This window comes from Triticum aestivum, chromosome 3A (genome assembly GCF_018294505.1).
Source record: "Triticum aestivum cultivar Chinese Spring chromosome 3A, IWGSC CS RefSeq v2.1, whole genome shotgun sequence".
NCBI lineage: Eukaryota > Viridiplantae > Streptophyta > Magnoliopsida > Poales > Poaceae > Triticum > Triticum aestivum.
In genome coordinates, this window is record NC_057800.1 from 635,755,441 (window position 1) to 635,767,149 (window position 11,709).

The 11,709-nt window shown below is 45.5% G+C and overlaps 1 protein-coding gene across 3 annotated transcripts; it reads left to right on the plus strand.

Moving 5' to 3' along the window:
* Positions 1–697: 697 nt before the first annotated feature.
* On the plus strand, positions 698–8,305 carry LOC123062776 (beta-galactosidase 3). 3 transcript variants are annotated; one of them, XM_044486436.1, is made up of 19 exons: positions 736–1,128; positions 1,212–1,307; positions 1,385–1,497; positions 1,611–1,677; positions 1,765–1,857; positions 1,943–2,086; positions 2,600–2,688; positions 2,809–2,914; positions 3,153–3,240; positions 3,322–3,440; positions 3,682–3,846; positions 5,025–5,209; positions 5,642–5,745; positions 6,018–6,127; positions 6,335–6,442; positions 6,594–6,704; positions 6,782–6,993; positions 7,089–7,425; positions 7,777–8,305. In XM_044486436.1, exons 1-19 carry the CDS (start codon positions 961–963, stop codon positions 7,885–7,887), a joined length of 2,526 nt encoding a protein of 841 aa, XP_044342371.1. In that variant the 5' UTR covers positions 736–960; the 3' UTR covers positions 7,888–8,305. The 3 variants fall into 3 exon arrangements, 2 of the variants coding, with proteins under 2 accessions (XP_044342370.1, XP_044342371.1); XM_044486435.1 differs by having other exon boundaries at positions 726–1,128; positions 1,611–1,857; XR_006429869.1 differs by lacking the exons at positions 7,089–7,425; positions 7,777–8,305 and having other exon boundaries at positions 698–1,128; positions 6,342–6,442; positions 6,782–6,914.
* The last annotated feature ends 3,404 nt before the right edge of the window (positions 8,306–11,709 follow it).

An 11,709-nucleotide genomic window follows, 5' to 3' on the forward strand; every position in this document is an offset into this window, starting at 1 on the left:
GTCGTTTGGAGGTTGTAAGCTGGATCATGTGGACTGGTGGGCGGTTGTATTTTTCTCTCTATCTTAATAATATACATGCAGTCCTTCTGCATGGTTCAAAAAAAAAATTATGCCATTTAACTTTACTCATGTCATCTATGCTCATTGTAATTTTTCGAGAGGAATGCAAGTAGCTCATGAATTGACAAGAATAGCTAGATTTTCTCCTTGGCATCTCTGGATGGAGACCGCCAAAAGCGATGCTACGAGCCTTTTTGAAATAAACGAGGAGATGATGATTGTAAAAAAAAGAGAGTTTATTTGCTACTCCGGCTTACCAGGGCCGTGCGGCTCATTTCCTGTAGAAAATTCCAAATGATTCCGGTTCCACGTCGATGCACCGCCGGCAGCGTTCCGGAGACCGGGCACGGGCAGGGACTACGGTGGTCGGTGGGCCTTCATCCGACCGAGGTCACATGCGGCGCGACGCCACGCCGACTCGCTCCACGCTTCCCGATTCCCGGTTCCTCCCACACCCCGCGTCTCTCTCACCCCCATCCGCTGCGCACGCCCCGAACGGGAAGCGCACGCTCGTGTGGCCGGGCCGCTCCCCACAGGCACAGCAATCAAAATTCAAAAGGATTTCCCATCTTTTCCCTCCCGTGTCCATCTCGACCGGCCGCCGTCGCCGTGGCGTGTGGCCGCTGGGACACCGCGGCCAGCAGCGCACGCCGCACGGGCACTTGGGAGTCTGGAGCACCCAATCCCTACAACACGCTCCGGTCCGGCGCCCCACGAAAAACACCAGCCACCGCGTGGCGCAATAATTCCCGGGCGTATCGCTGTCATCCATCCATCATCCACGGCGCGGCGCCTCGCTCGCTCCCACCACACTCCCCCGCGCACTGACACCGGCTCTGCGCTCTATTTAAGCCGCCACCGGCGCGCCGTACGCACATCGTCACTCGACTCCAGCCAGCCATGGCCGCCGCCGCCGGTCCTCGGCTGCTCCCCTTGCTCCTGCTGCTGCTTCAGTTGCTCGCCGCCGCCGCGTCCGGTGTGACGTACGACCACCGCTCCCTCGTCATCTCCGGCCGCCGCCGCCTGCTCATCTCCGCCTCCATCCACTACCCCCGCAGCGTCCCCGCGGTACGCCCCTGCCCCTCCCCAGCACATACATTAGCAGGACAGCGCCAGTGGTGACCTCGACTGACTGCTGCGCGTGCTCGCAGATGTGGCCCAAGCTGGTGGCCGAGGCCAAGGACGGCGGCGCCGACTGCATCGAGACCTACGTCTTCTGGAACGGCCACGAGACCGCCCCCGGCAAGGTCCGCCCGCCGCCGCGCCGCTTCATTTTTGTGCTGCATTTCGTCTGTTCTTCACAGACCAGGTGAATGGATTGCAGTACTACTTCGAGGAGCGGTTCGACCTGGTGCAGTTCGCGAGGGTCGTCAAGGACGCCGGGCTCTACCTCATGCTGCGCATCGGCCCCTTCGTCGCCGCCGAGTGGAACTTCGGGTCCGCTTCCTTCCCTTTCACCGTCTCTGTCTTGGCGCAGCTCTAAATTTTTGCTGCCATCTCCTCCATTTCTGTGGTGTAATGAACAGTTTAAGCTCTGTGTGTGGTTTCAGGGGCGTGCCTGCGTGGCTGCATTACATACCTGGAACGGTGTTCCGGACGAACAACGAGCCATTCAAGGTGAGGCTGGCTTGTGAATTCTGGAGTGTTTGGTGGTACATTTGCCCGGTTCGGGTGATAACCCAAGTGGCACTCGTTATTATGCAGTCTCACATGAAGAGCTTCACGACGAAAATCGTGGACATGATGAAGGAAGAACGGTTCTTCGCTTCGCAGGGAGGGCACATCATCCTAGCTCAGGTTGTGATTCCATCAATTTTGAGATCGATCTTTTTCACAACTGACAGGATTAGATTGTCTGAAACTGAAAATTTGTGCATTCCAGATTGAAAATGAGTATGGGTATTATCAACAAGCGTATGGAGCTGGTGGCAAGGCATATGCAATGTGGGCAGGTAGTATGGCTCTGGCGCAGAACACTGGCGTCCCTTGGATCATGTGTCAGCAGTACGATGTTCCTGATCATGTGGTTAGTTTCTCACATGCAGTGCCTTGTGTTTTAAAAAAACAGTGAAGACATGGATTTACCTCATCATACATGTTTTCACTCAAATTGCATCGTATGCCATCAATTTTTTTGAATGACAAGCCCAGCTGCAATTTTTGTTGTTGTTAATGGTGTATTTTATGAATGATGGCTTGCTCCTGAAATTGTGTTCTAATTGAGGGCCATTACAATAGGTAAAACACTAAACAGCAGATCATCAGTAGATGTAGCTTCTCCCGCAAAAAAATAATAAAAAATCAGTAGATGTAGCTTCGTTATTAATGACATAGAACTACTGCCGCTCTTAGGAATCAGGACTGTAAGAGTGCACTTGCACAAATAGTCATGGGTATGTCTTCATAACAAAAATCATTGTTATGTGATTAGCAGTATCTTGATAGATATACATGTATGAGCTTGGTAATTGTTGCAATTGGCATGTCATACGAGTTCTTTTTGGTCAGATCGATTCATTGATGCAACTGACATTTGCAGATAAACACCTGTAATTCGTTCTACTGCGATCAATTCAAGCCAAATTTGCCAACCCAGCCAAAAATTTGGACAGAGAATTGGCCAGGATGGTAATGCATTTGACACACTTTCATTAGTTACCGATTATAATTTACAGTTACTTCTGCTATTTTTCATAACACGTTATGGAAAGCATCTCCTGCATCTTATTTATTTCAATTTTTGTTTAGGTTCCAGACTTTTGGTGAAAGTAACCCCCACAGACCCCCTGAGGATGTTGCGTTTTCTGTTGCACGTTTTTTTGGGAAAGGTGGCAGCGTTCAGAATTACTATGTGGTATTGCTTTGTGCACAGTTCATATTCTAACTTTTCTTGTATTATAAATTCACATGGGATACCACATCTCATATTCTAACTTGACAAAGACACTCTGATATTACGGTCAAACATCTGAAATCATATTTCAGTTGATACCTGATAGCGTAACTGATGATGATGATCTTTTTTTCTGATCGGAAACTGATGATGATTTCATCCTACTGAAATTGATCAAGTCTTCATTGTCCTTTTGAAGTACCATGGTGGAACGAACTTTGATCGTACTGCTGGAGGGCCGTTCATTACAACTAGCTATGACTATGATGCACCAATTGATGAATATGGTTAGGCTCTATTGATCTTGGGTCCATCAATAAGCTTGTGCCTAGAACCATCTGAACATTGTTCCTTGATATGGATTTCAGGCCTTAAACGACTTCCAAAATGGGCACATCTGAAGGAGCTTCACAAATCTATAAAATTGTGTGAACATAGTCTGCTTTCTGGAAACTCAACGTTACTCTCTCTTGGACCTCAACAAGAGGTAAGCTTTATTGCCTTCTGTTGGGTTATAATTGATCTAATGCTGCACCGACCCAGTTATGTGATACACTTACATCTACATGCTTGTTCTCTTTTGAGTCTAAAATTAAGTAGTAAAATCTATCTCTGTTGTAAATAGCACCTTGTGTTTACATGATACACGCTGCTTTATATATAGCCCACGTATTGACTACATCATTAAGTCAACCTCAACCTGTGCTAATATCAACTTCTGCTTGCAGGCTGATGTTTACACTGATCACTCAGGAGGATGTGTTGCATTCCTGGCTAACATTGATTCAGAAAAGGACAACGTTGTCGCTTTCAGGAACAGACAATATGATCTTCCTGCTTGGTCAGTTAGCATCCTACCTGACTGCGAGAATGTGGTTTTCAACACTGCGAAGGTATTTGATTTTCCTTTTAATGGTTTCAGAATAAAACACTTTTTTTGACACAGAGGCAAAAGTTTTGCCTCGTCCATTAATTAAGAAGAAGAGAGTTGCCCAGTTAATTTGTGAAAAACCGGGCGAAAACCATCACAACCATGCTCAAAAGTGTTGAAGTGTATATGTGAATTGCCTAGCCCTTTCCATCAGTTCGGACTTTTGGTTGTGCTGGCTAGTGCATAAAGCTTAACATGGTATCAGAGCTAAGGTCTTGAGTTCAAGTCCTGGCTTTCGCAATTTATCTAAAAATTGTTGTTCCTCCCTTTGTGTTCACGTATAGGCCTCTTGAGCCATACCTCTGAGTCTGTCCACGTGTTGACTTTCCGCGTCACACGTGAGAGGGGGTGTTGAAGTGTATATGTGAATTGCCTAGCCCTTTCCATCAGTTCGGACTTTTGGTTGCGCTGGCTAGTGCATGAAGCTTAACAAAAAGCACGACCCCATCCACATGTGAACTACTCCCAAATCATGGAGCCACGGGACCGAAGCACCCAACACACTACTACTGCAACCCGCAACATATGGGTCCCTGTACTGCAAAAGAAAACCAATCGACACAATGCAACTCAAGGAAAACACATCGACGAAAACCACACCCATGACCGAGCACACATCTGCAACTCAGAAAGCCGAGAGCCATCCATCATGGAACCATTTGCGCCTCCCCTCTAGCGCTATCCTTCTTGCTTTTGCTCCTGCAAGATTTCCCTTTGAGGATGCCAGATCTAGAGTTAGCGCCACCCGTCTTGTGCTTCTTCCTCAAAGCTTTTTCCTCCAAGAGGCATCCAATCGTCTTTCCAGAATTTTCAGAGTCCAGGTTGGCGAGGAATTCACAAATCTTGGTGGCTAAAAGGACACCAGGATTAGGCACCAACACTCCGGCCACAACAATTTTATCAGCCATAGGAACCACACCTCCAAAGGGTTCAAAGCCTTGTTTAAATGGACATCGGTCTTCTGAGAAAATGAAACAGAAGAACTGAAAAGGAGAAAAGTATAGCTCACGACTAGCTCACAATATGGTTCCTCAGAAAAGTATATAGCCAACATCAGATTATTCAATGCTTAACTGAGAAACACAATATTAGCTGATGACACTCTTATTTCTTCGGTTCTTGATGATTGATCATCTTCAGGTTCGATCTCAAACTTTGATGGTGGACATGGTTCCAGAAACTTTGCAAGCATCAATACCTCATCAGTGGAGCATTTTCACAGAGAGAATCGGCATTTGGGATAAAAATGACTTTGTACGAAATGAATTTGTGGACCATATTAATACAACAAAAGACTCTACTGATTATCTGTGGCACACTACAAGGTTCGTCTACTACAGGCTGTACCATGTATTCTTAGTATTTTGATAAGCTTTTTTGGTATCAACTAAAGAGGGGAGGTCTTAGTGTTATTTACTCCCTCCGTCCGCGAATAAGTGTACATCTAGTTTTTGTTCTAAGTCAAAGTTTTAAAATTTTGACCAACTTTCTAGAAAATAATAGTAACATATATGACATCAAATTGATATATTATCAAAGTACATTTCAAAACGGATCTAGTGGTACTAATTTGGTGCCATAAATGCTTTTACTTTTTCCTAGAAAGATGGTCAAAGTTTTAAAACTTTGACTTGAGACAAAAATTAGATGTACACTTATTCGCGGATGGAGGGAGTATGTTCTAGTATATTTTGTTCTGTACCATCCTAAGCACTTCCAATTCTGTACATGACCCATTCTTTGAATGAAATTTGCAGTTTTGATGTGGACAAAAGTTATCCTGCAAGTGGGAACCATCCCATTCTTAATATCGGCTCCAAAGGCCATGCTGTTCACGCTTTCCTGAATAATATGCTCATAGGTCTGTTCTTTACTCACATTACACTGAGAGATAATGTTTGTGCAGTTCTAATTCAGCCTATATTGCTCTTTGGGGTATAAACATTTTTTGTATGGTCAAAATATATCTTAAGAAGTAGAGAGGTTGTTATAACAACTCTTCAGAGGGTTGTTGAATCATACGTCGTCAGCAGCATCTCTTGACCCTTTGATACTAGTTCTTTACAATCTACAGTCCTCTTCAGTTTGAGTTGCTCTGTCATCACACTTACCTTCCATGGATGTCTTTCTCAGGTAGTGCATATGGTAATGGCTCAGAATCAAGTTTCAGTGTGCATATGCCCATCAACTTGAAGGCTGGGAAGAATGAAATTGCACTACTGAGCATGACTGTTGGATTGAAAGTAAGCTTCTGTACCTGTATGAACGATTTAACATTGCATTATATGTATGCTGTTCTTTACATGCTATTTTTATGTGCATATGTATGCAGTTTACACACTTTTGAGAAGATCGTCCTATGGCCCTTCGTTAACTTCTAGTACTATCTATTAGCAGGCCACTTAAAGTCAAAATTGCTTATCTGATTGTAACTTTATGCACTTCCTAAGAGTGCAGGACCCTATTATGAATGGGTGGGAGCTGGCCTTACAAGTGTGAACATCTCTGGAATGAAAAATGGAACCATAGACTTGTCTTCAAATAATTGGGCATACAAGGTACTGTCATCAATATTCTTCATATGGAACTTCTATTGAGAACTCAATATGGAAGTACTCCTACATTGTATATGTTCCTGAGTTTATGCCCAGAATTTGACATAATCGAGATGGGTGTTTATCTGTGCTTCTGTTATGTATTTGTTGGTAGATTGGGTTGGAAGGTGAACACTACGGTTTATTTAAGCCCGACCAAGGGAATAACCAAAGGTGGAGGCCACAATCTGAGCCACCAAAACATCAGCCTTTGACATGGTACAAGGTAACATCTTACGATCTTTATATTCTCGATGAATTCTTCACATCCTATTACGTGTCGTAATCCAATGTTCTTCCTAGGTGAATGTTGATGTCCCACAAGGAGATGACCCAGTTGGGCTAGACATGCAGTCCATGGGGAAAGGCCTGGTTTGGTTGAATGGAAATGCCATAGGGAGGTATTGGCCCAGGACAAGTCCTACTGATGACAGGTGCACTCCGAGCTGTGACTACAGAGGAAAATTTTCTCCAGACAAGTGCAGGGCTGGATGTGGAAAGCCAACTCAAAGATGGTAACGTGACCGGCATTTGGCACAGCTCACCATCCTAATTATGTTATGCGATTGTTCTCTTGTGTTTCACATTTCTGTTTCACTTTTGAACAAAGGTACCACGTCCCAAGGTCATGGTTTCACCCATCAGGGAACACCCTTGTGGTCTTTGAGGAGCAGGGTGGAGATCCCACGAAGATTACATTCTCGAGGAGAGTCGCGACAAGTGTTTGCTCCTTTGTCTCGGAGAACTATCCTTCCATAGACTTGGAGTCCTGGGATAAAAGCATCTCAGATGGTAACCCAGTAGCAGCAAAAGTAGAGCTGTCTTGCCCCAAGGGCAAAAACATCTCTTCAGTCAAGTTTGCGAGCTTCGGAGACCCCAGTGGAACCTGCAGATCCTACCAACAGGGAAGCTGCCACCATCCAGACTCTCTATCTGTTGTTGAGAAGGTAAAATTTCCGGTTTCTCGACGTAAAACCGCACCTGGTTCTTATCTAGAACTAGATAAGCATCAAATCTGGCTTAGAAGTGCTGATGCACGTGGATTTGGATCGGTGCACATGAATCTAGTCTTGGAATTCGATGGCTGTCAGCTCTGACTTTGCAGACTTCAGTAATGGTGCAACTGGGAACAGATTAGACATGTAGCAGGTTTTAACATTCCATTTCCAAGCTAACATGCGTGCCATGCGAGTCGTGTCTAAGGGCTGTTTCTGGATCATCATTACGTAGAGATCTAGATTTGATTGACCAAACCAAAGTTTGTATATTTCCTGAGCGGTCCTTTTTATTCTCTGCAGGCCTGTCTGAACATCAACAGCTGTACAGTTTCGCTGTCAGACGAGGGATTCGGAGAAGATCCATGCCCCGGCGTCACCAAAACACTTGCCATTGAAGCAGACTGTTCTTAATCTGTGAGTTGTACTCAGCTGAGGGTTCCACCACTACAAATCTACTCGTCGAAAATCAAATTCGGAAGCTGCAGTGCTGGTTGCTTTTACGCAATATGACAATCCTGGAAGTGGAAGTCTACCTAGATTTAGGTTCAGATTTCTTTTTAGCATCTTGATGTTAGCTTTTGTTTTCGTCGATTTCTCACGATGGATGATGCCCGTCCTGGTGCTATTTTTGATACTGACCATATGAGCAAATGCGTTGCGTCTCGGGCTCATTATACCTAATGTGGCCACGAGTTCAAACCACGAGCAAGCATACTACTACCACGAAGCATATTGTACGATGGATCATGAACGTCCTATATCAAAGCTGATGTAGTGTGAGGAATCTCTTGCTTAATTAAGGCCAGTTCTGTCAGGTTCAGTTCACGCATTACTTTCCCCCTATCGTATTCCCCTTCTTCCGTACGTTGGGTTGTTGCTCTCTTTGGTTGACACATTGACAGTAGATGTAGATCACATCACACTCACATGTGGGGCGACATCTGAGCTAACAGACAGAATCATTCGTCCCAACTCTTGGACCGGGCTTCAAATATTCCACATCGTACGTACGTACGTACGTGCTGTGTTGTACGTGCATGTGGCACGTATTCTGGACACATGTGATCATAGCACTAAGCATCTGACGGAAACTTTGAGACTCTTCCCTAAACTGACAGACAGACATCTTAGCGTCCAAAGTTTAGATTCTTTTTCAGCAAAGTTGTCAGGTTGGCGGAGTATAACCAGAATTTTTGCCGAGGCAGCTGGGTTGTTGCAGAAGATTGTCTGCATTTAGAGGCTTGTCAAGCAAGCCTTGAAAGTGCACCGGTATTATCATCATCCCTGACAGTGAGGCCACCAACTCGTTGTAGCTATAAGATTGGCCAGGCTGTTCAACTGACAACTGCCATTCTTTTCTTAATCACAGGCATGGTGGACCAGTACCAGTACTGCGGAATAAGATCGTACCAAGTGTGTCTCGTACACTACGTGCGACTGTAGCCTACTACATTGGATCGTCCGGCCATCTCTTTTGGTCTGGGAGACATCAACAGGAGACAAAATACAAGCCGGTAATCAATACCCAGCGTGCTGTGTGTATACGTCCTAACAGTGCAAGCTTTGGACGATTCGGCGTACGTATATACATGTGGGGACCACCATACCGTACTGTATATGATTGCTATATAGGAGTATATCCCATCTGAAGCTGGCGCAAGAGAAGATGATAAGGCTCCCAATTGCAACAGGAAAATAATGCCTCCAGCCAGTCCCAACGGCATATCAGGGCTTTTTCATTAAGAAATTTATAAGCTTCTTGTCTTTGTTATTTGTTCAAAAGTTCAATCAACCATTGTTCCTGCTGTCGTCTGAACCAATCCAACTCTCTCTTTTCTAGAAAGTTCTTGTGAGGAAGATATACATTTTTTTCTTGTAATGTATAGGGCTTCTAGCTAGTGCAGAATTTGGAGGATCTAGGCAGAATGGCAGCTAGATATATCTACCCCGTCTGCCGACACTACAGTGAGAGGGGGGGTTTTATGATGACGGATGTCGCGTAGTACTGATGTTGAATCCATCCATGAGTGGTCGTCTCTCTCGCAACGGTTTCCAACAAAGACGTGAGGGAAAATGAAATCCAAATCCAGAAAACGAAAGCAAAGCGACTCAGGTATCAGCTGCACAGTTGAGTTACCATGCAGCTGCGATTAGGACGCCAGATGGCCAGGTGAGTGCGCGCCAAACTGTCATCAAGCTTCTCTAACCCTATTGATTAGTGTTGATAAGTGGCGTAGCGGGAGAATCCAATCATGCCGTCCCTCCCAGCTCCCGACCTGAAGCTCAGTTTGTCAAGTGACACTATTCTAAGCAGCCTTGCTTTACAGCTTCCTGTGTGTAGGACAAGGCAGGTCAAGGACATTATCCTCATTAGCAAAACGCAAACGGCCAAAGCGAGATAAAAACGCCACACGACCAACTTATAGTAGACATGACAGATAATAATAATAATAATAATAATAATAAACCTTGGCTGATAGGCCGTCTTTCGATAAAAGGTGTATTTATTAACTCAAAATGTAGCATCAAGCAGATACATCTGGTCTCCACATAGTTAGGATGCACACATCCAAGCATAAAGAGTATGGCAAAAGGAGAAAGAAAACCGACATATCGACAGTAAAGTCCTATAAAACCGACACTATGCCTGTATCGAAGGAGGTGGTTGATAGGCTCCTAACACCTTCGTTCCGCAGATGACGACACCTTTCTTATGATTGAGACCGCACTGTTGTTCAGGGACAATAGCCAGTCCGCAAAACGCCCGCAAACATCTTGACCAATGTGTTCGGATGTTTTGTGCCATCCAATGCTATGCCACAAACGTTAGCGGATGCGTCCGGGTGTCTGAATTCCCGCAAACCAGATGCAAAGTGGAGGAGGTTTGCGCTAGTCCGGACCTCCACCATGCAGGACTCCAACAACCCCGGCCCACCTAAAACCCCACCCGGAGCCCGCACATTTGGCCACATCCGCATTGTTTGTGTGCCAAAGCCCACGCATTTCCACCCTCTTTAGCTGATCGCCGCCACCGTCCACCCATGTTCCCGCCCTTTTTGTCGTCAGTCGCCACATGGATCTGTTTGTACCATTGTCGAACCGGATGAGGAGGATCCAAATGTGGTGGCCGCCCGGAAGATCAACTCGGCGACCCGCAATGCCAGTCGCGGTGTCCAAAGGAGCAAGGATAAAGAGGCTTTGGAGGCCGGCCATCCGCCATCTCCTAAGAAGGGTAGCGGGCCGGGACGGGGGTGATAGGCCAGCAGGCGGTGATGTAGGGCGCCGCCACCACGACCGATGCAATCGTCAACTTGGCAGTCGGAGATGCAACCTTCGTACTACTACACGGCCACGCAACTAGGTCATCACCACCTGTCCCCGATCACTTCCAGCATGTTCATGCCATGGGCCATCGACCTCAATGTGATGCCCTCCACTTCGCCAAGTTGGCATCTGCTACCTCTTGAGCACTCGTTGGTTTTCCCGAAGAGGAAGGGATGATGCACCAAAGTAGCGTAAGTATTTCCCTCAGTTTTTGAGAACCAATGTATCAATCCAGTAGGAGGCTACGCGCGAGTCCCTCGCACCTGCACAAAACAAATAAATCCTCGCAACCAACGCAAATAGGGGTTGTCAATCCCTATAAGACCACTTACGAGAGTGAGATCTGATAGATACGATAAGATAATTTTTTTGGTATTTTTATGATAAAGATGCAAATTAAAATAAAGGCAAAGTAAATAGCAAAGGAAATAACTAAGTAGTAGGAGATTAATATGATAAAGATAGACCCGGGGGCCATAGGTTTCACTAGTGGCTTCTCTCGAGAGCATAAGTATTCTACGCCGGGTGAACAAATTACTGTTGAGCAATTGACAGAATTGAGCATAGTTATGAGAATATCTAGGTATGATCATGTATATAGGCATCACATCCGAGACAAGTAGACCGACTCCTGCCTGCATCTACTACTATTACTCCACTCATCGACCACTATCCAGTATGCATCTAGAGTATTAAGTTAAAAACAAAGTAACGCCTTAAGCAAGATGACATGATGTAGAGGGATAGACTCATGCAATATGAAGAAAACCCCATCTTGTTATCCTCGATGGTAACAATACAATACGTGTCTCGCTGCCCCTATTGTCACTGGGAAAGGACACCGCAAGATTGAAACCCAAAGCTAAGCACTTCTCCCGTTGCAAGAAAGATTAATCTAGTAGGCCAAAC

Bases quoted from the DNA above. Each gene is read 5' to 3' on its own strand.
- LOC123062776 (XM_044486435.1), top strand. From the start codon at position 961: ATGGCCGCCGCCGCCGGTCCTCGGCTGCTCCCCTTGCTCCTGCTGCTG. The intron at 2,087-2,599 runs GTTAGTTTCTCA...TGACATTTGCAG, and splicing joins ACGATGTTCCTGATCATGTG to ATAAACACCTGTAATTCGTT. The intron at 5,210-5,641 runs GTTCGTCTACTA...TGAAATTTGCAG, and splicing joins TATCTGTGGCACACTACAAG to TTTTGATGTGGACAAAAGTT.